The sequence below is a fragment of the Cydia amplana genome, chromosome 21 (assembly GCF_948474715.1).
Source record: "Cydia amplana chromosome 21, ilCydAmpl1.1, whole genome shotgun sequence".
Taxonomy (NCBI): Eukaryota; Metazoa; Arthropoda; class Insecta; order Lepidoptera; family Tortricidae; genus Cydia; species Cydia amplana.
This window is the reverse complement of record NC_086089.1, coordinates 4,815,668-4,840,023: the sequence shown is the minus strand read 5'-3', so window position 1 is coordinate 4,840,023 and position 24,356 is coordinate 4,815,668. Positions and strand designations below refer to the sequence as shown.

Sequence of the window (24,356 nt, the reverse complement as noted above, 5' to 3'; positions counted from 1 at the left end):
GGTAAAGTAAAGGTACACTACGATGTACGATGTGAGTATGAATGAAGATATGTTTAGTTATGATATGTGTATACATAGTATGGGTATGAGTACCCGAAAAGAAGGACTGCCTACAAAAAGAGATGAGATCCCATCAAAAACATTACATGTAAAAAGGTGCAAGTCTCGCAACGCTTTTACTACAAAAAAGTTTTGAGATGTAATGTGAAACCAAGTCGGTTATTTTAATCAGTGCCAGGGGGTGTTAAAACCGTATCAATAAGATATCTTTAATTTGTAATACATATAATGACTTGGCAATCGCACATAATGCTTTACTCGTACCGTACTCGTAAATATGTGTAATGCTCAAACTGCAATTAGCGCTAGCGTTATGTTCAATTAGAATTATTTTTAATAGGTGACGATGATCCTTTTGACATTATGCAGCCGTGCGATGGCCAAGTCATTATACGTATTACAAATTAAAGATATCTTATTGATACGGTTTTAACACCCCCTGGCACTGATTAAAATAACCGACTTGGTTTCACATTACATCTCAAAACTTTTTTGTAGTAAAAGCGTTGCGAGACTTGCACCTTTTTACATGTAATGTTTTTGATGGGATTGACATTTTAAATAGGTACACACATTTACAAAAGGGATGTTGACTGTATATAACCCTTTGCCGCTAAAGCCGTCAACTTCAGCCTAATACCAACCTCATCAACCAATATAAGCAAGCTTCTCAATCTCGTACCCAATAAGGCCACTCAGCAGTATTCGACTGAAAAGCTCTCCATTATATCACGATTGTATAAAATACTATTGTGCATTGCGACAAGGTTCACGATGACGCGCTGCACACGTCGTGGCCGTTCAAAGGGGTAATATTAATATTACATTGCAATAAGAGAGAAGAGAGTCAATAGAAACCTGATGAACGAAGCGCATAGCGCTAAATCTGCATGAATGAAATACCACACTTTATTAGCAAGTGTGATGAAATAAATAATTTCACACCATGTGTAAATTCCGCAGTAAATTTTTTATACTATTTCCACAGACAAGACATCCTCTAGACTAAGCATAGTAACGCTACCCCCTCTGGCATGTACGGTAGTTTTACTCCATCTTCTAGTCAGTGTCAGAATCCCGTGCCGTGATTGGTCCGTGTCTTTGAACGGACCAATCGCGGCACGGGACTCGGTCACCTCGTCCCCCGCACCCCAGTATTTTTGGCAGCATCGGTTTCATGAAATAATTGCTCTAAACTCCGTCTAGACGATTCCTAGTCTATGACTATTTCTATTTAACAAATCGCAAAGAATGACAAAGAATAGGTAGTTTAACCGTCGCATCACAGATGTAGTGCTTATATAATTCCAGTGGCTAATCGTTTTCACAGTTCGAAAAAAGAAACTGGTAGGTATTCAATCATCATCATCATATCAGCCCTTTATCGCCCACTGCTGAGCATAGGCCTCTTCTAGTACGCCACTTGTCCCGGTCCTGAGCTAATGTCATCCAGAAGTGACCCGCACAACCCAACAAGCCAACGGACGCCAGGCGTATTCAAACACCCTATTATAGTCTGTCAAGCTGGATATGTCAGTAGCAATGTAAAGCAAACTAAAGCATAGTATCCCTGGGAGACGAACAAAAAGCAGCAATGTACATCGAACAACGATGAAATGTAAACAAAACAGTTCCACAGATAAGATATAAATGACACGCGATTATCGAACAATTCAAACGTAGTGTTGCTAACACGCGATTTTTTAAATTTGCCGCCTTTTTCTACTGGCAACAGTTGCTTGACCAAGTGTAACTTAAAAACCGGCCAAGTGCGAGTCGGACTCGCGCACGGAGGGTTCCGCACCATCAACAAAAAATAGAGCAAAACCAGCAAAAAAACGGTCACCCATTCAAGTACTGACGCCGCCCGACGTTGCTTAACTTCGGTCAAAAATCACGTTTATTGTATGGGAGCCCCACTTAAATCTTTATTTTATTCTGTTTTTAGTAATTGTTGTTATAGCGGCAACAGAAATACATCATCTGTGAAAATTTCAACTGTCTAGCTATCACGGTTCGTGAGATACAGCCTGGTGACAGACGGACGGACGGACAGCGAAGTCTTAGTAATAGGGTCCCGTTTTTACCCTTTGGGTACGGAACCCTAAAAACTACACCAACCTGCGACTGCGATTGCGTAGTTTGCGACTGCGACTGACAGTTGGATTTGAGCGTCTGCACCGCCACGATGTCGGCGAATGAAGCGATCTTGGTGTACGTCGGCGGCTCGCCCGCCTTGTGAGACACGTACGATATATCTGCAATTGACAAACATTTTATACTAGTGGCTCTGTGAGCTGTAGACCTCGCGAGCAGAGCTTAAAACTAAATAAATGTATGGCAAAAATATTTATTAAAACATAGGTATAGTATAGTACATGTAATATAAACAAAAAATTAAAAACTATATAAAGCTACAAACAAAAATTAAACGAATACGCTTAACCCGCGCTTGATAAATAAAAAATACGAAATTTTTAATTTTTTCAAAATAAAAAACAACTATACGAAATTTAAGTATAAAAAAAATACAAAAAGTTATGTAGCAGTATACAATTACTGGGGATGGAACCAGGGACCTGCCGATGCAAACAAAAAAAGCGAACGTTTGCAAAATACGCCATTATAGTTCTTACTAAAGCTGACGAAATTTAGCTACTCATTCTCAAGTAAAAACTAAATATCTAAATACCGCCAAAACCAGCAATACAAATTTTCTGAATTTTTGGTCATTTAATCTATAAACATATCTCAAAAAGAAAAAACTCTTATGATACCGATACGACTATTTGTTTAGGTGGGAGCTATCACGACTCCGCCATTTTGAAAAATTTCCAAAAACCGGATCGATAAATTTTTTTTATTTAGTCATAGAATTCGGTCACAAAATTTCACGAAAATCGGTTAAGAATTGCGACCTGTAGAGGAGAACATCCGGACATACAAAAGCAAAATGCCCGAGTCAAAACGTAGACCTTCGCTACGCTTCGGTCAATAATACTTGTCTTCGGTTACCGCGAGAGTTACTCATGAAATAAAACTATTAAAACGGATTATATCGCGTATATTAAATTTATTCTACATCCCGACGTTTCGAACCCGTTACAGCGTTCGTGGTCAGAGGGCCTACCGCGAACCACGTTCGAAATGCTACCTCCCTGTCACACTTACGTACGAATTTACACGTGCGATAGAGAGGCAACACGTCGAACGTGGTTCGCGGTAGCCCCTCTGGTGGTGTGGTGGTAACTGAGGAAAAACTTCACATTTTAGAGTTTTTTTTTAAACTTTTATAGGCAATGAGAAAAGTTTTACCTCAAAAAACCAGATGGTTGATTAACACCATGAAGTTGGACATGATAATAGATGGATTTTCGACGATAACTGTTTATTTGTGTTATCAAGATCATAATAATCATCATATTCGCCGTAAAATTTTGAAAAAAAATTTGTATTTTTTTTTTCTTCCTCAGAAATTATCGCTCAGAGACAATAAGCCCCCACGCAAACTGGTGATGGTGCTCAGTGGAACACCACCCTAAATAATAATTAAAAAAAAAACATAAACCATCTGATTATGGCTAGAACAGCCGATTGCAGATTAGACTTAAAAAAAAAATCGCAATGTCCAATAACCACGTCAGGTGACTCAGGTGGTTTATTCAGGCGGCTAGCTAGATCATACTTGAAATCGCGCTAGATGTATGCAGTCGCGCGCTAGATGTATGCAGTCGCGCGCGAGAATGCAACTCATGCCAGCAGGTCTGAAATAGCTCAGCCATAGCATGGTATAATAATATACTCCGCCTGGTACTCTCTTCCGAGATTCGCGAATGACCTAACTGTCACTTGCCTACGTCATCATGCTGTTTACAGGTTCTCAAACTTTAAAATGTGGGAGAATTTTAACCAACGGTGAAAATTATTTTAACGGCATTAATTTTAAGTTATTCACGTAAAAACATAGTAAAATAAAACAAATCTATACTGCACTTTTCACTCCTACTCTTACAGTTCCGAATAGAGCAGCCAACCATTTTCGTAACAAAACATTAATTAGCAAGCTTACGACGTGAAAAGTTTGGAAAACACTGCCGACTGCTGACACTGAGCGAGAAGGAAATAACAATTAACACGCGTTCGACAAGGATGACGGTCAGGGACAAAATGGCGGATTGTCAAATATGACAGCGCTATCCTGTGTTGCCAGTAGTGTAAACAGAATTACCCGAACGTCTGAAATTTCTTTCGTGAATCGGAAGATATTGCTAACGAATAATTAAAAATGACGTGTTATTGTAAATTTTAAGATAAAATACATATAAATTAAAATTATAAAATTATAAAAAAATATTTTAACTTATTAACCATACATATAATGTACCCAAGTAACATGTTATGTTGAAATAAAGTGGCAATGTTATTGTAACGTAGGCAAGTGACACTCTGGGAAGAGAAGACCATGTTTTATTAGACCATGAGCCATAGTGTGTGTTTAGTATCCAAAAGAGCATTCAGTATAACTGTCCCTTTTCCACCTACCTATATCAGGTCCAATGGCGAGTTCTATAGGAATAGCCCAGCCCGAGCCGAGGGCCCCGGTGAAGGTCTCCCGATCATAGCCATAGTGCGTGTGCATGGTCTCCAGATATTTCAGCATGCACTCTGTGTCTGACAGGTTCGCCACCTGCAATATAGATGGCGTAACTAATTAAGATAAGATAAGATAAGATAAGATAAGATAAAATATAGTTTATTCAAGTAGGCATAATTACAACGCGCTTATGAACGTCAAATAAAGTTAACCGGCTCCAACCCTACACCTCTGCCCCGAGAAGATTTAAATCCCCCCTCAATTGGAGGAGGGTATCCCAATATGGAACCGGCAAAAAACTCGGCGGGACATATCTTTAAAAAAAAAATTACATCTTATAATTAACATCCATTAAAAAAAAATACAATTTAAATTACTATAGAATTAGATTCTTCGCATCTCAATTCTAACTTTTATTACATAGTTTCAAACCTAGACATAACTAAAGGAGTAAAACCGATATATGTACGAGAAATAAGGAAATTATCTTGTACCCCATGAAGATATGTAATTCTAGGTTTTTAAAATCGGGAAAAATCGCAAGCCTTAGATTTTCCGGGAAAGTTGTCATAGGGATTTTGGAAAAACACATCTTGAGCAAACTTACTCGATAACTTGATATTTGATTGCTTAAAGTTGTGCTGCGTAACCTTGGAGGATATAATCAAACGGAGACGCCATGTCTGTAATTTTCTGTACAAAACAGTCTGCCGATATTTGCGGGGGAGGGGAACGTCAAATGTATGCGTAACGTAAAAATAGCCATGTCAGATAAACGTCAGTCCATACATTGTGTATGACCGTTGGCCGCCTATTTTCGACAGAGGGGAAAGCCTGTTAATGGCTACTCCGTTTAGTTGTATCCTCCAAGTGCGTAACATACGCCCATTTAAAGGACATCATCGTTTCAATTAACTCTAACCTAACCGAAATGAAACTTTTCGCAGTTTAGATACAACATAGGAGTTACTAACCGCACGGAGAATTAATCACGGCTTCCTACAAAATTAACCTCTAAAACTTATTAAATAAGGCACCTTTTTGAACTGCTGCTGTACGGCATTCGGCTTGATGGCTTGCAGCACCGACTTTGGTATAAATTTGTAATGTAAGTAAAATTAAACTCTAAATCTTATTAAATAAGGTACCTTTTTGAACTGCTGCTGTACGGCTTTCTTCAGGACTTTAGGCTTGATGGCTTCCAGCACCGACTTGGGCAGGAACTTTTGCAGCCCGAACTCTTTCTCCAAGTATTCAATGTTGGACTTGCCCAACGATGCATGTCTTTGCAGATGAAAGTAAAATTAAGACTCTAAACCTTATTAAATAAGGTACCTTTTTGAACTGCTGCTGTATGGCCTTCTTCAGGACCTTGAGCTTGATGGTTTCCAGCACCGACTTGGGCAGGAACTTGTGCAGCCCGAACTCTTTCTCCAAGTATTCAATGTTGGACTTGCCCAACGAGGCATGCCTTTGCAGAAGTAAGTAAAATTAAACTCTAAATCTTATTAAATAAGGTACCTTTTTGCGATGCATGTCTTTGCAGAAGTACGAAAAATTAAACTCTAAATCTTATTAAATAAGGTACCTTTTTGAACTGCTGCTGTACGGCTTTCTTCAGGTCTTTAGGCTTGATGGGTTCCAGCACCGACTTTGGTATAAATTTGTAATGTAAGTAAAATTAAACTCTAAATCTTATTACATAAGGTACCTTTTTGAACTGCTGCTGTATGGCTTTCTTCAGGACCTTGGGCTTGATGGCTTCCAGCACCGACTTGGGCAGGAACTTGTGCAGCCCGAACTCCTTCTCCAGGTATTCAATGTTGGACTTGCACAACGATGCATATCTTTGCAGAAGTAAGTAAAATTAAGCTCTAAACCTTATTAAATAAGGTACCATTTTGAACTGCTGCTGTATGGCCTTCTTCAGGACCTTGAGCTGGATGGCTTCCAGCACCGACTTCGGCAGAAACTTTTTTGCAGCCCGAATTCTTTCTCCATTCGATATTGGACTTCTCAAAGATGCATGTCTTTGCAGATGAAAGTAAAATTAAGACTCTAAACCTTATTAAATAAGGTACCTTTTTGAACTGCTGCTGTATGGCTTTCTTCAGGACCTTGAGCTGGATGGCTTCCAGCACCGACTTCGGCAGAAACTTTTTTGCAGCCCGAATTCTTTCTCCATTCGATATTGGACTTCTCAACGATGCATGTCTTTGCAGATGAAAGTAAAATTAAGACTCTAAACCTTATTAAATAAGGTACCTTTTTGAACTGCTGCTGTATGGCCTTCTTCAGGACCTTGGGCTTGATGGCTTCCAGCACCGACTTGGGCAGGAACTTGTGCAGCCCGAACTCCTTCTCCAAGTATTCGATGTTGGACTTCTTATCTAACGATATTTGCATATCTTTGCAGAAGTATCTGGAACACGATAAGGTTTGCGGATGAATCTAAGAACACACTACATTTAAAATTGCTTTTTAGTTGGCTGAATGGAAATATCAATAAATCTTGCGAATTCGACGATTCGGTCAGACAATCTCGTAACTTAAATTCATTTTAGTATAAGGTTTCAATAACTGGCCACCTTATACTTAAGGGGCCCACTGATTAACAGTCCGATATCAGCCTGTCAGTTGTTCGGAGCTGTCAACTTTTTGTTCTAACTGACAGGCCGATACCGCCCGGCGGACTGTTAATCAGTGGGCCCCTTTAAATGAATTCAATTTATAGGTGAATAGAATTCATTTTTGGTTTGCGGTGGCCAGTTACTAACAGGTTGGTGGCAGGTGGACTACGTGTTGGTTCATCTCAACAAGTCACTGAATACCGTTAAAGAGCAAACCAACAGTGAACAACTGCCGTTACTGATGTAGTGCTTACTTGTAATTGTGTTCCATCTTATTTCCTCGGAAACTGACTGAAATAGCAAGACACGTTCGTAAGTTTCCGTGAAAATACGATGGAAAATAATTATGCACTACATCTGTACCTACTGAGTTTTTTAAACAATTGGTAAAGATTTACCCAACTTTTAGAATAAAAATCTTTTTAGCTGCTTTTGGAGTCTGTTCCAACTAAAGCTAAGATTAGTTAGTGTAAAGTATCACTCACTTTATTTCTAAACAACATATTTGTATCGCCAGATCCTGGTCCACCATTGGATGATTAGCGTTGAGGTAGTCATGTCGCACCTGGAATTATACACAATCTAATTAACACCACTTATATACGAGATACATCTGGACACCCTACAACACCACTTATATACGAGATACATCTGGACACCCTACAACACCACTTATATACGAGATACATCTGGACACCCTACAACACCACTTACGAGTATATACGAGATACGTCTGGACGCCCTAGGTACCGCTGGAGACGAAGTGCAGAAAGACAGCGAACTCGGCGCCGTCGAATGGACAGAAACGGCTTTGGACAGAGTAGCATGGCGGTCTTTGGTGTAGGAGGCCATGATCCACTTCGGATCGTTGCGCCACAGCAGTAAGTAAGTATATACATACTAGATAATAAAGGCTTATTATTAACCGGGCAACTAAAATATTAAACAGGAACTTTCATTGGGCATATAAAAATATAATTTGGCTGTGCATTAATATTTTAGCTCCAAAAATATATATATCAGCCTCAAATATAAGCATCATATTATTAAAAAACTGGCAGCAAAATCAAGCCACCCAAAAAAATTATAGGGAACTTAAAGTGATAGGTTGGCGTCTAAAATAATAAATTGGCAACTAATATTGTAATGCGATCACAAAATTTAGTTGTCAATTAGTCGTTCACACCTAAGTAATCAACTAATCATAACTGAGCATATCGTTTCAGCTAGGTAGTATTTTAACACGAAAGCAGTTAAATTTAATGAATATTGGTCACTTTTTACACAAAACACCTCAAATTAATTTATCAATACGCAATGGTCAGTATACTTATAGTCATCACTAATCATGAAACGCCTAATGGCCATTATACCATTAGATCTTTAAATTTTTAATTACTAAGTTCAATAGTTACCACTGTGTCCTGCTAGAGTCAACAGATAGGTGCGACGACAAGCGAAGCGAGAAGGAGCGTGTTAGGTTGACCGTGTAATGACCAAACAAAATATTTTAAAAGAACTTCATTTTTTAATGAATAGATAGCCGTTTCCTTTTTAAAATGTGCTTCATAAATGGTCTCCAATATATTAATTCAGTTGCCAAATAAATACTTGGTATCTGCCTAAAAATAATCAAAAGCTGTAACGGCATTAAAATACAGCTCATATTGATATGTTTATATTTTAAGGCTCCTTTTTTTGTAGCCAAACTATTAATTTTAGTAGCCATTTCTATTTTTTAAACTGCCAAAATTCGATTAATTAGTTGACCGGTTAAATACGTGCCGATAATAAATACGAGAGACGTTGTTCGTCGCTCACAGACGCTGCTTAAATCATCTGCCAAAATGTGAAAGGCCATGATGATAATAAATAAACACCATACAAAAAGTAAATTATTCGGCGAATGCTTTAACCTTTAAATAAGTGGAAGACTGTGCCACACTTTAGAGCAAGAGGCGCAAAGCGGATACAAAAACAGTGAACCGTTTAAAAATATCTTGAGCAGATTGTAAATGAAAAAACCGGCCAAGTGCAAGTCGGGCTCGCGCACGAAGGGTTCCGTACCATTACGCAAAAACGGCAAAAAATCACGTTTGTCGTATTGGAGCCCCACTTAAATATTAATGTTATTCTGTTTTTAGTATTCGTTGTTATAGCGGCAACAGAAATACATCATCTGTGAAAATTTCAACTGCCTTAATGCTATCACGGTTCATGAGATTACAGCCTGCTGACAGACAGACAGACAGACGGACAGTGGAGTCTTAATAATAGGGTCCCGTTTTTACCCTTTGGGTACGGAATCCTAAAAAATCTATCAGCCCTCCTATATCTTAAATAAAAAAAATAAAAAATAAAAATCATTTATTGCAGATCAAAGATCCATATAATGTTAGTAACAATTTTGACTTAATAACTAAGTTAGTATCTTATCTGATAAGGTATAAGATATTATACCTTTAAACGAGGTATTCTTGTATATTTATTTATTTATATGAACCTATATATATTTTGAGGATCTCGGAAACGGGTCTAAGGATTTCGATGAAATTTGCTATATAGGGGTTTTCGGGGGCGAAAAATCGATCTGGTGTTATCTCTGGGAAAACGCGCATTTTTGAGTTTTAATATGTTTTCCGAGCAAACCTCGGTCTCCCAGATATTGATATTAATAATTGTCCTTCCCGAGGAGCTCTCTGTATTGTGACAGAAACTGTGACAATGTGGGACATCATGTGATTATGTACAGTACCTGATCGTAGTAATAGTGGAACGTGACTCGGTCAGAGTCGCATAAGCCACGTAAGTTGGCGGGCAGGTAACGCACGCGCAGTTCTAACCGCCATTCCGATGCCGGCCATTTTGCGAGCAGCTCCGATACTGGCGTGTCTTGGTGGATCCATCGAATCTGGAAATAGTGTAAAATTCAGTCTATTTTAATATGATGAATATTGTATAGCACCGATAGAATTTGCCATGTTCAGTGTAAAAAAACACACACCGACACAAACTATGTTTAACATTTATTTAACTATGATTATAACTAGTTAACTCTATGCTACCTTGCCGGTAGTCAGCCTCCTTGCCCGTAGCGCGTAGCACGACGCGTAGACCCGCTCGCCGGTCGCTAGCCTGCTCGCTAGCAGCCGTAGCACTGAGCGGACGTCATATGACCACGTTTAAACTCCGTAGCCTACCTTGCCAGTAGTCAGTCGCCTCGCCCGTAGCGCGTAGCACGACGCGTAGACTCGCTCGCCGGTCGCTAGCCTGCTCGCTAGCAGCCGTAGCACTGAGCGGACGTCATATGACCACGTTTAAACTCCGTAGCCTACCTTGCCAGTAGTCAGTCGCCTCGCCCGTAGCGCGTAGCACGACGCGTAGACTCGCTCGCCGGTCGCTAGCCTGCTCGCTAGCAGCCGTAGCACTGAGCGGACGTCATATGACCACCACTAGTGTAAACTCCGTAGCCTACCTTGCCAGTAGTCAGCCGCCTCGCCCGTAGCGCGTAGCACGACGCGTATACTCGCTCGCCGGTCGCTAGCCTGCTCGCTAGCAGCCGTAGCACTGAGCGCACGTCCTCATCGGCCGACGCCCGGACAACGTTGAACCCACCGTTCGGCAGGTGGACCTTTAATGTTAACTGGTCCGCCGGCGCCGACCCTGAAATAATAAAATAGTCAAAAATTATACTTGATAAGGATTTCATAGTATTGTTTGACAGTGGTAGTAAGATGACCAAATTTCAGAACCTTGTCATATTTCTTTCACCCTTCATCTGACAACGTCCAAAATACTGGACATAACTTTTGCCCTCATTTTGCATATTTTTCTTAACCAGAATTGTTACAACTATTGATCGCAGAAGAGGTTTGAAACAACCTCCCGTGTGTTTTATTAAACTGAAATGGATTTTTTTAAACTTCTCAAATCAAATTATAAATCATCAGCATCATCAAACAAAAACGTTAATAAAATTGTTCGCGGTCGTCATTCAAGTACCTTTCTGCTCGAGCGTCAATCGATTATACGAGCTAAGTATTCCACCTACTGTTACTTAAGTTCGGTAACTGTGAGCTGTATCAACGACCTCCAACATTTAATTCCATTTCAAATAAACCCCGAAGTATTTCGCCGAGAAATTCACGAATGTTCACTAATTAAGTGAATCGTGTACGGAACCACAGAGCGCCGTATATTGTCGGTTAAATAACTAAAATACGCAAACCTCTCAAGTTGTTAGCTCGGAGTTTGCTAATTAAGTCGACAATGAGTTAAGATCCACTAATTTCGCCTCGTAACGAGTAATGAATAGAATGCGTGGTTCATTGATGTTTAAATCTTGTTTATACTCGGATAAGTATTTCTTTTGTTTCATAATAGGACAACATTATCATTATAATCAAACCAATTGAAGGCATTTCTGTGTTTAACAGTATAGTACACGTGTGATGTTAAATTTAATTTCACCATTAACAAACAGGGTGCATGCACAGTTAGGTAACTGATCAACATATATATTATATATATGGCGGTATGGCGGCAATGACAATAAAACCTAAGTTTTTTTAAAACTTCTATTAATATTTTTTATTAGTTTAATTTCTCTAAAATCTTTGCCTTACTTAATACATCAGATTTACATTGTTTCGACGTAAACTTAAAACTTATTTTACAGTACATATGGGGCTACTTTTCCGCACTAGTGCGTAAAATAGCACTTTTCGTGCGTATGTCGAAACTTTAAAGTGCCATATGTACTGTAAAACGTTGTTCAATACACGTGCGAATAGGTAATTCGCAACTCGTGTCGATTTAAAACACTCCCTTCGGTCGAGTTTTAATTTATCGCCACTCGTTTCGAATTTCCTCTTTTTCGCACTTGTATCGAAAATAACTATTACCTACATATATGATTCTTCTACTAGTTTTAAGCATTTTTTTTGTTGACTCGTAGAAAAAGTATTGTATACAATAGTGATATAATCAAGCTTTTCAATCTCGTACCTTTACTTAGGCAACTCAGCAAGCTTCGCTAAACACGGTACTCGACTGAAAAGCTCTCCATTATATCACGATTGTATAAAATACTATAGACGCGATTACTTCACGTTTTTGTAAATAATAATGTTTCGATCTTGTTTATTATAGCATTGTAGTTAAATCCAAAAACCCTATTGCAACACTTTAGGAAGATTTCATATGCTCAGCCACTATATGATTTTATATGTTCAGCCTTAATGTTAGTAATAAGGGTATATGTTTTCACTGCCGAGAAACGAATCAATATCGTCAAATGAGTATTGTTGTTGATTGCCGCTCGCCCTGGCTCGGGGCTCATTAGAGTGAGCTAGAAATTCTGGGCACAGAACAACAAACAAACAGTTCACCACTGGCCTTTAGGACATTTGAAATAAATGATCTAAATGGGCGTTGGTCCGACCTAGTCAAAAATGCACTCAATGGACCACTCCCTCAATGTACAGTCACCACACGGGATTGTTACGCCATTTAGGGTCCTAGCTAAATTGGTTGTTTCATACTTACGCCATGGAATGTCCAATATGTCGCTAGAACCCTAAATGGCGTAACAATCGCGGAGCGTGATGGTACAAGAAGGGCTACAGTACGGGAAGAATGGCGACGGTGTGTGAATCTGGCCACCGCCCTGATATGACGACCACGACCAGTCTGACAAGAGTGTGACGACAAAGATAAATGGAAAAATTCACTACCACGGGCGAGAATCAAGTTCGCGATTTCGGGAGGGCCCGTTTCTGAAAAGCCTGTAACTTGTAATACAAGTGGAAGTCCCTTTCTAACAAAAGCTGTCAAAAAGTGACATCCGCTTGTATTACAAGTTACAAGCTTTTGAGAAACGGGCCAAAGCCCGTCGCTCTACTAAGACTTACTCGTTTGCAGCGACATCGTATACTTCATATGCGCATTAGAAAAACGCCTCGCAACGTTTACGGTAAGAGTTTTTCACCACTTGAGCGGCCATCGAAATCCCTTTTCAGTAATAGAACTCGAAAGAAAAAAACTCGTAGAAATGAGTCCACTTTTCCAAATTTGAATTTATATAACTCTAAATATCTAGGAGACCGAGCTTTGCTCAGAAAACATATAAAAACTCAAAAATGCGCGTTTACCCAGAGATAAGACCTAGTTAGATCGATTTTTCGCCCCCGATAACCCCCATATAGCAAATTTCATCGAAATCGTTAGAGTTTTTTTTTTTGATAAATAAATATACAAGAATTGCTCGTTTAAAGGTATTAGATAGATTGAGTTCTTAGCAAAAGTAGTCAATATCAAGTGAACCTTCTGCTCCTCGTTGGCTTCAGCAATCGGAAGCCATTGATATGGGTAGAGATGACGACCCTTGAGTATCGAGTAATTGGAAGTTACGAGTGATGCGACACGTGAATCTCTGAAGGGATAATCTGACTCGGTCACATGTTAAAACTTGCCATTGAAAGCCAAATGTCCTTAGTAATATACACGTAGGTAAAAGACGTAGGATCAATGTTGCCCAATTGAGGGGTGATTGAAATCTCGGGGCAGAGGTGTAGGGTTGGAGCCGGTGTAGCTTTATTTGACGTTCATAAGTACATTGTAAATTGTAATATGCCTACTTGAATAAATTATGTTTTATCTTTATCTTGCAAAATCTGGCTCATTCATGCCACTTCTACGCTGCTGCGAATAGTCACTATCACCTCTTGAAATCAGTTGGTATTCGTACTATGTCAAGTCTAGCATCGTAGGTGCCAATTAGTCTATCTGCGTCGTTCTATAGATCAATTGAACACAGATATCTATGGCCATGTTGGCCGTATTGATTGGTACAGATGCCGTCCCCTGGGTAATTGGGTAGGACGCGTAATAGCCGAGGTCAACGACCGGCCTTTATTTGAAAATAACGTCTTTTGAACGATTTGTGTGATAAGTGTGATAACAATGTTTGTGGCTAATTGGATAAAGTGCACTATTTTTGAGGGCATATCGAAAACTTTTTACTAAAATCCCCGTGCTTCCAAAATTCCCGTGCTCTACAGGAAAATCATAGGACACATAGAGAATTAAGTTTTAATTATTTGTGACACATTTTTTTATACCTCAACGGCGGCGAATATGCGTGCGGCCTCTGATTCTAAAACGCCACCGCAGTCTATGGACGCTTTCGTATAAAATAATACAAAATAAAAAACGAAAACACGAAAGCTCACATTTATGCCACCAAAAAGCTCGATTGGAGCTTTTAGTTTCTTTACATTTACCACTTTACCACACACATACATATATAATCTAAAAAATATATCACTTAATACATTATTATAATAAATAGTTCACATCTATCAAGACAATCCTCATATATTATATCTACATCTCATATTAAATTTAAGCTCACATGATTATCTAACAAGCCCAACTTAAAATGGGCATTACCAATACGCCCTCTACTCAAATTCATTGAGTAAATTTGTGAATGAAAGCACGAACTCATGAATGGAATTCGTGGGCTGCAAATTGCACACGACTGACTTTAAAGCTTACTTGTACTCCCACTCTTGTCATTCAAGATGCTTACGGGGCGAATGCCTACGGCGAAACCATGATGGTGAGACAAGATAAGAAAGTGCAGATAATTTCTCGTGAATAGTATAAATACAAATATTTGAGGACAATCTCACACCTAGAACCTAGTCCCAAACTAAAAACTTAGCTCTTGTAACTTGAACTATAGGCACTAAGCGACGATATACATATTTATTTAAATACTCACGAACTGTGCACGAACTAGTATTCGTGATAAATATACAAATTAATGCCCCTACTGGGATTCGAACCCAGCGTCTATTCGTAAGTAGGACGCCGTTGAATATCGATATTTCTAGATGGTCCGGCATTTTTGGACCAAGTTAAAAAGGAGCCCGTCGCTTAGCAAAGCAATTACGTTTTAACTATAAGCGATGGGATTAACAACCTTACCCAAAAAACTGTAATAGCATTGTACCTATACATAAGTATGTATTTCAATTTACATTAAATGTGTTGTTACGCCATTTTGACTTTCAAGCGGGTACGAATAACTGACGATACATGTTTTATGTAGTAGGCGTAGGCGTACCTACACTTATGGCCCTATTTAATGGCATTATTAGTAACAACAAATTGAATACATATAAAGTTTTAATTTAGAAACAACTTTAAGGAAAAGAAGGTCAAGGCAAGCTTGACTTGACAAATTTCTACGATATTAGCATGAGTTTTTGGAAGGCGCCGAGAACTTTTAACATGATTATTAAGTATAGGTTAATATATATTAATAGCTGACCTAATAAGTTTAAGATTGAAGCCGTTAAAAGGATTCAGAAGAATTAGACATCATGAAAGACTTCACCTTTCTTTTTTATGGTGATTTATAATTCATCTGCCTAGGTTTTCAGCGTACACTGGATACGTTTTTAGTCTGCATTAACAATTCTATCGTGATCTACAAAACTTGTAAACTTGTGGCTCTGTGAACTGAAAACCTCATGTTTCCACCATTTAAAAAAAAGCGGCCAAGTGCGAGTCGGACTCGCCCATGAAGGGTTCCGTATTTAGGCGATTTATGACGTATTAAAAAAAAACTACTTACTAGATCTCGTTCAAACCAATTTTCGGTGGAAGTTTACATGGTAATGTACATCGTATATTTTTTTTAGTTTTATCATTCTCTTATTTTAGAAGTTACAGGGGGGGGACACACATTTTACCACTTTGGAAGTGTCTCTCGCGCAAACTATTCAGTTTAGAAAAAAATGATATTAGAAACCTCAATATCATTTTTGAAGACCTATCCATAGATACCCCACACGTATGGGTTTGATAAAATTTTTTTTTTGAGTTTCAGTTCGAAGTATGGGGAACCCCAAAAAATTATTGTTTTTTTCTATTTTTGTGTGAAAATCTTAATGCGGTTCACAGAATACATCTACTTACCAAGTTTCAACAGTATAGTTCTTATAGTTTCGGAGAAAAGTGGCTGTGACATACGGACGGACAGACAGACGGACAGACAGACAGACAGACAGACATGACGAATCTATAAGGGTTCCGTTTTTTGCCATTTGGCTACGGAACCCTAAAAATCCAAAATCTGAATCGGCGAAAAACTACATGTTTATCCAACCTGCTCACAAAATTTCACGAGAATCGGCTGACAAATGCGACCTGTCGAGGAGAATCCCGACGGGTGTTTTTTTGCCTAAGCTGAAACGTAGACCTCCACTAACGCTCGCTCAATTAATTTGAATAAAACAATACAAGCATATTTAGTTTATTTTGCATTAAATATATATCGAGGAGAATGCGATTTGCGGTTGCTCAAACCGGAAAGCAAACGCGATCTCAACGCACGTGGGTGACGTGGGTGGATGGTATCACACAGGACAACGCTCCAATAGTGGCACATTTTACGTAATCAACTCATGAGGTTCGAATTTATACGTAGCGTATGTTTCATGTTTTCGCTTAAAAAACCAAAGTTACACGCTGTCACACCGTTTATCAGCACTGACGTATATCTCAGGACGGGCCTTACGGGCACTAAAAATGGTACTAGTTCAGCGGTGTCACTCACGAATTCGAGCCAATCGTGCAGTCTAACGCAACTAGTTGCGACCAATCGCGCGCGTGATGCGAACTCTTCAAACAATCGCGTTGTAGCGGTGTCACACCGCTGAACTGGCCCCATTCATGCCCCATTCTTATTGCCCATAAGGCCAGTCCTGAGATATACGTCAATGAGCTTCAGAATGTTTGCAGCTCCGATCTGTAAAAGCTGTGTCCCTTGGCCAGATCAGGCAAAAGGCTCGCTATTTGCGCAGGCAGCACTAGCGGCGTGTTCGCTACACCTGGCGGCCTAGCCAAGGTGACGATCGCTTGCGCTTCACCATCGAATCGCGCTTTGTGTAGCTATCACTGTTCCTTATTAGCGTGACAGTGTTTCGTTTCGTTCGCTACGGAGCGTTAGCGATTGGCATGTTGTCTACGGGGCTTGGACAGTCAGTCTCCCGTAGAAGTGAGGTGACCGTGAGTCAGGAGACTGCTACGTACATTCTCTGTTCCTGTGGACCACTAATGTCAAAAAGAAGTACCTACTTAGGGCGATACGTATTGCAACCCTATGAGATACAAAGCGTTACGGCCCCAAGAATCTGGAATTTCCTGGATTCAACGGGCATTAGTAGTTAACTTTAAAGGGCCGTCACTACTTGTTCGACGTGGCATTTAAAGGCCCAAAACACCCCAATAATAAAAATACCCACTTACCGTGCTGTGACTGCGGAGGCTGCCGCTTGGGCGAGCCCGGCGCGGGGTGCATCGCGCGCGCTAGCGGACCCTCGCCGCGCCCGCCTCCCTCAGGCTCATGGCTGCAACAAGCAGACATACACTGTTAATAGTTGAACATATTTATATAGACACATCATTAAGCAAATATTAAAACAAATATATATATACATATATAGAAACAGATGCATAATTAAGGTGTGCATAAAGGAACATAGCGCGACTCTTAATAGGCGTAGTTCATAAAGCTACTGCGGTATCAAAACAGGTATCTTCAACCAACCAAGTTTGTAGGTACGTGGTATAACACAAGCCACGTACATTTTCCAAATAAGTAGTAGTAGTAGTAGTAAACTCTTTATTGTACAAAAATACATAATACAAATAACATACAATTAGTAAGAAGTACAAAGGCGAACTTATCCCTTTGAGGGATCTCTTCCAGTTAACCTTTGAATAGATGAGAGGAGAAAGTGAAAAGAGGGTGACAAATGCAGCAAAATTTACAACAAGGTACCAGAAAGATAAAGGATATAAATACATACAACATTTATACCTAAACATACATATATTACACAAAAAGGAATGGGGAAAATACACTAAAAATTGGAAAGAATTAGAAAGATATAAAGCAACTATACAATAGAAATATATTCAAATTAATCAGATCAGATAGCCATAGCTTCTTTAACCAAATAAAACATGGGTTCTACAAATCCAGCGTTAATTGAGCCAATATCCGTGAACTCAAATTCGACAGATCCAAGCAGTTGTTAAACATTTTCAGTCAATTCATTAGCTCGCATAACAATGGGTTTCCTTCACGGCTGGTAGCAACTAGCAAGGACAAAGGAAGTTACTAACAAGAATTTACGAACAGAATAAGCCTTTTTGTAAGCGTTAACTAAAATCTGGGACGACCGTTGATAATCCGACGCCTACTCGTAGAAAGCGACACATCGGTTGTCAATTGTCATTTCATCAGTAGAAGAATGGTAATCTAACTGACGTGCCTAATGGTATAAACTTGGTTTTCGGAGAGAATTAACGATTGGCGACAAAAAAAATTCATAAAGAAAAATTACAACAATCTATAATAGCTCATGGGAGTCCCAGGGATCTAAATTTGCCAACTGAAGCTTGGCTTTCATTTTGGATGCGATATCACGTCCACGTCATATCACGTCACTGTTTTAAAAAATCGACTTAACAAAATACTTTTCACACCACCTATTCAGAAAAGAGCTTATCAAAGTGGCACTTTTCCTCCCTGCTAGGAGGGATCAAAGTAACACTTTTCTGTTCTAGCAGATTATTTTTAAATTTTTTTGCACATTATTTTTTTAGCTTAAATAATCTGTTTAAGCATTGGATTGTGTCAACACTAAGATTTTTTTATTTTCCTCATAGTTGATGTGAAAAGCAGTATGTGTCACACAGTATCAAAATTATTTCGTCTTGGGCGTTAACACTTGAATCCCTCATTACGTTCAGAATTCTACTTTAGAATCCATCGCTTCATTCAGGATTCAATGTACGCCCTTGACGGAAATATATCATTTTGATCCCTTGTAACACAAACTACTATTACATTGGCATTAAAATTATACATGTCCACACTGCATCTCATAAGAATAACAAACAGGAAACATACTAATAACTCGCCCTGTCTAAATTTGTGGCATATAGGGCATAATATGATGTTCATACAGATAATGCCTGTGTGATAATACCTTATTAACCCATGTTCTTTGTCCATGTGATATGAGATTATGACCCTATTTTCAACGATACGCAAACTACTTGAACGTTCTCCTGACAATGTTCAACAAACAAAATATAACCCACTAACAAACTAAGACAATGCACCGTAGTGAAACAGCCAAGTTCTGAGAAAGCAAACATTTGCAAGCCTCTTACGCGTTCTCAACTAAGTACCTACATCACAACACAACATTGTCTTAGCACGGTTTGATAAGTTTCCCTGTAACTTGCATAAAGCTGGGTTTACATGAGCTTAATTGTTACCTAAAGAGCTTATTAAATCTTGTAAATATACTTACGTATTTTAGTATCACAAAAACTGCAAGATCAATAAATAAAATAGCGACCTACGCAACAGTTATGTTTATGTCTTGTTTGGTTGTTACCAAGTAAATACTGGTATTTAGTTATTTATTGTGATAGATACAAGTATCTACTATTATCTTAAGAAACCAAAAGAGTAAAAAGCTTGCTAGGTAATAAGAAATTAAGATTAAGTAGTTATAGAACATATTCTTTGATATCAAGACGGTAGAATATAGTAAGCGTGTAGTAAAGGAACGGTACGATGAGGTCACTGTAGCCTATGGACGCCTAACAATTCCAGGGGTGTCACAAGGCAATCCAGAAGTGTGTTGAAATACTCGTAAGTAAAGACACAGCAAATTCAACCGTTGTTTTACTAACCCTGAAACCGATGTACGAGTTGCAAACTTTGCAGCTGGGTCAACAATAAAAACTGGTCTCGTGTAAAGTTGTAAACCCAGCGTAACATTTATTCCGTAAACTTGCAGAGTGCGCGGGTTCTGCAGCAGTCACGTTCTGATACTCGAATGAGCGAACTTGGCCCGATTACTGCGCCTTATTAGGCTGCACTGGCATTATGGAGCGGCATAAATGTTGGAAGTTTCGCTTGCACCGAGGCGTGTTCAGAAACTGTATGAGATACCGATTTAATATACTGCCTGTGGTATAAATTTCGATACCGTAGTCATAATTAGCACTAGTAGCACAGAACAAGTAATAGTACAGAACGGCCACGCACCGCCCCGCCCCGACTCGCATTACCTCGCCCCGCGACTGGCCGCGACATGAATCTGGCGGACTTCTGGCGTCCTCTCATCTCAGTAAAGCGACTTACCCACACATACACAATGACGCGTGTACAGACGTGCCGCGCACACATATAAACGCAAATGATTTTTGATGTATGGCGTGTCCGCCCTGTGCTAGTAGGTACTAATTATGTACTAGGAAAGTTTGGTTGTACTCGTAATATTTCGAACCCTGCGGGCTAAGCACGGTTCCATTTTTATCCACTATCACTATGCCCGTCATTTTCGCACTTACATACTTGTTAGAAGTGTTAGAACGTGACAGGCATGGTGACAAACGATAAAAATGCGACCGTGCTACTAGGGCTGGGCTATAACCGCAAAAATAGATGTTCTCAAATTGTAGGCATTTTTCCCTGTCTCTCTATTCACGCCTTCAATGGAGTAAAAGAGAAAGATCCCCGCAATTTGCGATTTTCGGTTTTCGCGGTAGTCCCTCTGGGCACTAAAGGCCTTGGTCACTTTTTCTTTCGTTTATATTCTTCTTGTCTAAGATAGTTTAATTATTTATTCAATTATATTATTAGGTATACTGAGTACTCGTTTCAGAATTATTTATTCAATTATATTATTAGGTATACTGAGTACTCGTTTCAGAATGCCGTGTTTAGTAATTACACGTACACGGCTTACCGAATGTCCGGCCAGCGGGGTACGCATCGATTGCCCGCATATATGTATGCACTTGTATGTACCAGTGTACCTACGTGTAGGGCTGTCACAAGCATTCACTGTATGTTTAATTATTTTGTTACTTTTTGAACAGTGGTCCTCAACCTTTCGGCTATATGCTGTTAAGTGATAACCATTGCGAGTGCGGCCAGAATCTGGCCGTTGTGGTATTTCGGCGGTTCCGTGGGAATCTGCCGTATTCAACACCAGAATAAGTTAGTTCAAGTTTTTGAAATTACAATTATCATATGTACCTATGTTAGTCTGTAAGGTTAAAGTCTGTTGCCTGACAGTAAAAGTATTTATGAAAAAAAATATAGACAGTGTGCGCTGACGCGCCGTGTTTTCGGTATTGACAGCCTCTTATGTTAACGCATAAATAATATTAGCAATAATAAATTGATACTGTGTATTGTCTATGTATTAGCGCCACTTGCACCATCCCACTAACCCGGGGTTAGACGGTTAAACCTGGAGTTACCATATCAGTACCATTTGACACTGGATTAACGGTTGAACCGGGTAACGGCTTAGTGGTATGGTGCAAGCGGCGCTTAGTAAACTATTTTACTACATATTTTAACTGTTTATCCAAGTTTTCCGTTTGTCAACCCTAGCGGACTCCATTGTATATATTTGGCACGCGGCGTGTGCGTAGGACAGCGCCCCCTCGTGTGCAGTTTATGCAATACGCAATCTAGAGTGCAGCCATGCAATACTAGCGTTGGACACAGTGGGCATCTCCTTGATAGATTGTGGTCAAAGTGATTTATTCAAGCTATATAAGTAGAAGCTAGCACTGGAATTGTATCAATATTTCAATATGTTTTGTTTTGTCGCACTTTCAAAACCAAATTTGGATTTGCAATCCATGCTCGCGCCCATGCACAACAGTTTTTAAGACCCATTTTAATTTGTTAGGATGTCAGTGTCACCGTCGCGGATACGTCTGGGTCCTCCCAGAAAATTGAAATGATGATGATGATGTCCACATATTCCTAAAAAAATACTTAGTCAACGTATTTTTGGGCCAGTCTTTATGTAGATGTAGAGTGAACATTACCATAAAGAAGACAGTTAAGTAGGCATCACGTCATTTTTGAAAGCATTCAAATTTGGAACACACTTGTGGGTGTGCATAGGCGTGATCAACGTGTCAGGACTAGTCTCATATGAATCACAGATTACACAAGGTTGCAACTAACAACTAAGATATTGCACTTAATGGAATAATAGATAAAAAGTCGTTGGACTGTTAGGAAACTGAAGGCAATGGACTGGGCTTGTTCGATTGCGCAGTGAAATGAAAAAAAAGATGGGTGCATTCAACCCTCTTAGAAATACAATGAATGTACCTATTGCAATTGTGTAAAACGATGTGATATTGATTACGATTAACCATTGTATACCTATCTATCATTTGATATTTGTCACTTTAACCGCGAGGAAGATGATGATGTATTCATTGTTATGGTTTTACTCGCGACAACTAATGTGCTTTAGTGTTTTGCAATTGCGTACCTATTCAGAATATTGATTGACTTGAATATAACTGAGGAAAGAGCATCAAACAATAGATTAGATTATGCGGCATTGCTATCAAGTATTCTGTACTGGGAATACCGAGGTGCATATAACTTGGCCGTTGCTTTATTGACCGACCGACAGCGAAGGTCTTAATTTCAGCTTGCACTGCGTCAAATATTTTTTTATTATGATCAAATATTTCAATAACGTTCACGATGTAGGTCCATTATTTTACTCGTATGTAGTCTGTTGGTGGAAAGTTTAGATAAAAGCAAACTGTTGCTATACCTATTTGGTTTCCACGTGAACAGCTCCTAACAACTTACCCATTTTCCATTCGACTGAGTACCTATCCCGGACCTAAAACTTAAAAGGCCGTATTCTTAACGTGAAATTATGTTGGTTACGTCCTTCTAAAAGGACAATATGTTCCTGTTCGACGGGTGTAGGGTAAAAGCAGAGTATATTTATATGAAGTAGGGCATCTTCAGCTCTACGTTCCCTACAGAACTGAGTGTTAAAGCTCTTAAAGATTTTTTTGTTGAAACGCCCTTGGAAAATCCAACTTCAGGGCGTGAAAGGGCTCAGGTTAGGGAATTCTCTGTTGTCGAAGGTAAAGATCCTCTTTGGGTGTGTGAAAAACAAGCATTTTCTTCTTTGGTACTTAATAAATCATAAAATACATAAATCAAATAACGTGTCACCTGCCGGTAACTGTCATTTGACCAAGGAGTGAAAAGTAGGCCTGTTGAGATTAATACTTAGTAAATAGTAACGTGTTACTTAGTAGTCTAGTATCTGACGTAATCTAGTCGTAACAGTTATTTGCCGAGTTGACCTGACTGCAAATGCTGCTTAGCCTTGCTCTTTCAAACGCTTCGTACGCTATTCAGCAAATACCAAATCTATGATGTTTATGTGGTTTTGAGAGGCCCAATATCGATGCCATGTTCATTATAGGTGTGTTTATTTACTGTAAATACAGTATGAGTAGATATTCATAGTCTATGACTATCTACTACTATTCTCAAAACCACATAAACAAATCCTGTAAAATAAGTATTTCTAACAGTAAGTCAAAAATCGTCGGGATCCTAAAAGAAAATCGATAAGAATTCTTAAGAAATCTGCTAACATAGCCGAGTAGATATTTTACCCTGTTAATTGATTAGGTACTAAATACTGGTTAGCTCAGTCTCGGTTTGTTAAACGCTGGGAACGGCATTTAGCAAATACCAAGTGTTATGTAATACCCGCAATACGCAAGGAAAGCATGCGGGATTTAAAGTTAAAGGATAAAAAAGCGGCCAAGTGCGAGTCGGACTCGCCCATGAAGGGTTCCGTATTTAGGCGATTTATGACGTATAAAAAAAACTACTTACTAGATCTCGTTCAAACCAATTTTCGGTGGAAGTTTACATGGTAATGTACATCATATATTTTTTTTAGTTTTATCATTCTCTTATTTTAGAAGTTACAGGGGGGGGGGGGGACACACATTTTACCACTTTGGAAGTGTCTCTCGCGCAAACTATTTAGTTTAGAAAAAAATGATATTAGAAACCTCAATATCATTTTTGAAGACCTATCCATAGATACCCCACACGTATGGGTTTGATGAAAAATATTTTTTTAGTTTCAGTTCGAAGTATG

General features: G+C 39.1%; 1 protein-coding gene and 1 long non-coding RNA gene across 2 annotated transcripts in view; one reads left to right on the top strand and one right to left on the bottom strand.

Annotated features, from left to right (window-relative positions):
- The window catches only part of LOC134657883 (uncharacterized), a 485,626-nt gene extending 469,431 nt beyond the window's left edge, over positions 1 to 16,195 (top strand). The window contains exon 2 of the long non-coding RNA XR_010097651.1: positions 15,898 to 16,195. This is a non-coding gene — a long non-coding RNA (uncharacterized LOC134657883). The remainder of the gene's footprint in view (positions 1 to 15,897) is intronic.
- The window catches only part of LOC134657850 (focal adhesion kinase 1), an 82,856-nt gene that overhangs the window by 34,744 nt on the left and 23,756 nt on the right, over positions 1 to 24,356 (bottom strand). Inside the window, exons 3-9 of the mRNA XM_063513429.1 lie at positions 17,608 to 17,708; positions 10,760 to 10,947; positions 10,040 to 10,195; positions 7,770 to 7,849; positions 6,920 to 7,076; positions 4,603 to 4,747; positions 2,182 to 2,318 (exon numbers count right to left, since the gene is read on the bottom strand). Coding sequence (XP_063369499.1) covers positions 2,182 to 2,318; positions 4,603 to 4,747; positions 6,920 to 7,076; positions 7,770 to 7,849; positions 10,040 to 10,195; positions 10,760 to 10,947; positions 17,608 to 17,708 — 964 coding nt within the window. The remainder of the gene's footprint in view (positions 1 to 2,181; positions 2,319 to 4,602; positions 4,748 to 6,919; positions 7,077 to 7,769; positions 7,850 to 10,039; positions 10,196 to 10,759; positions 10,948 to 17,607; positions 17,709 to 24,356) is intronic.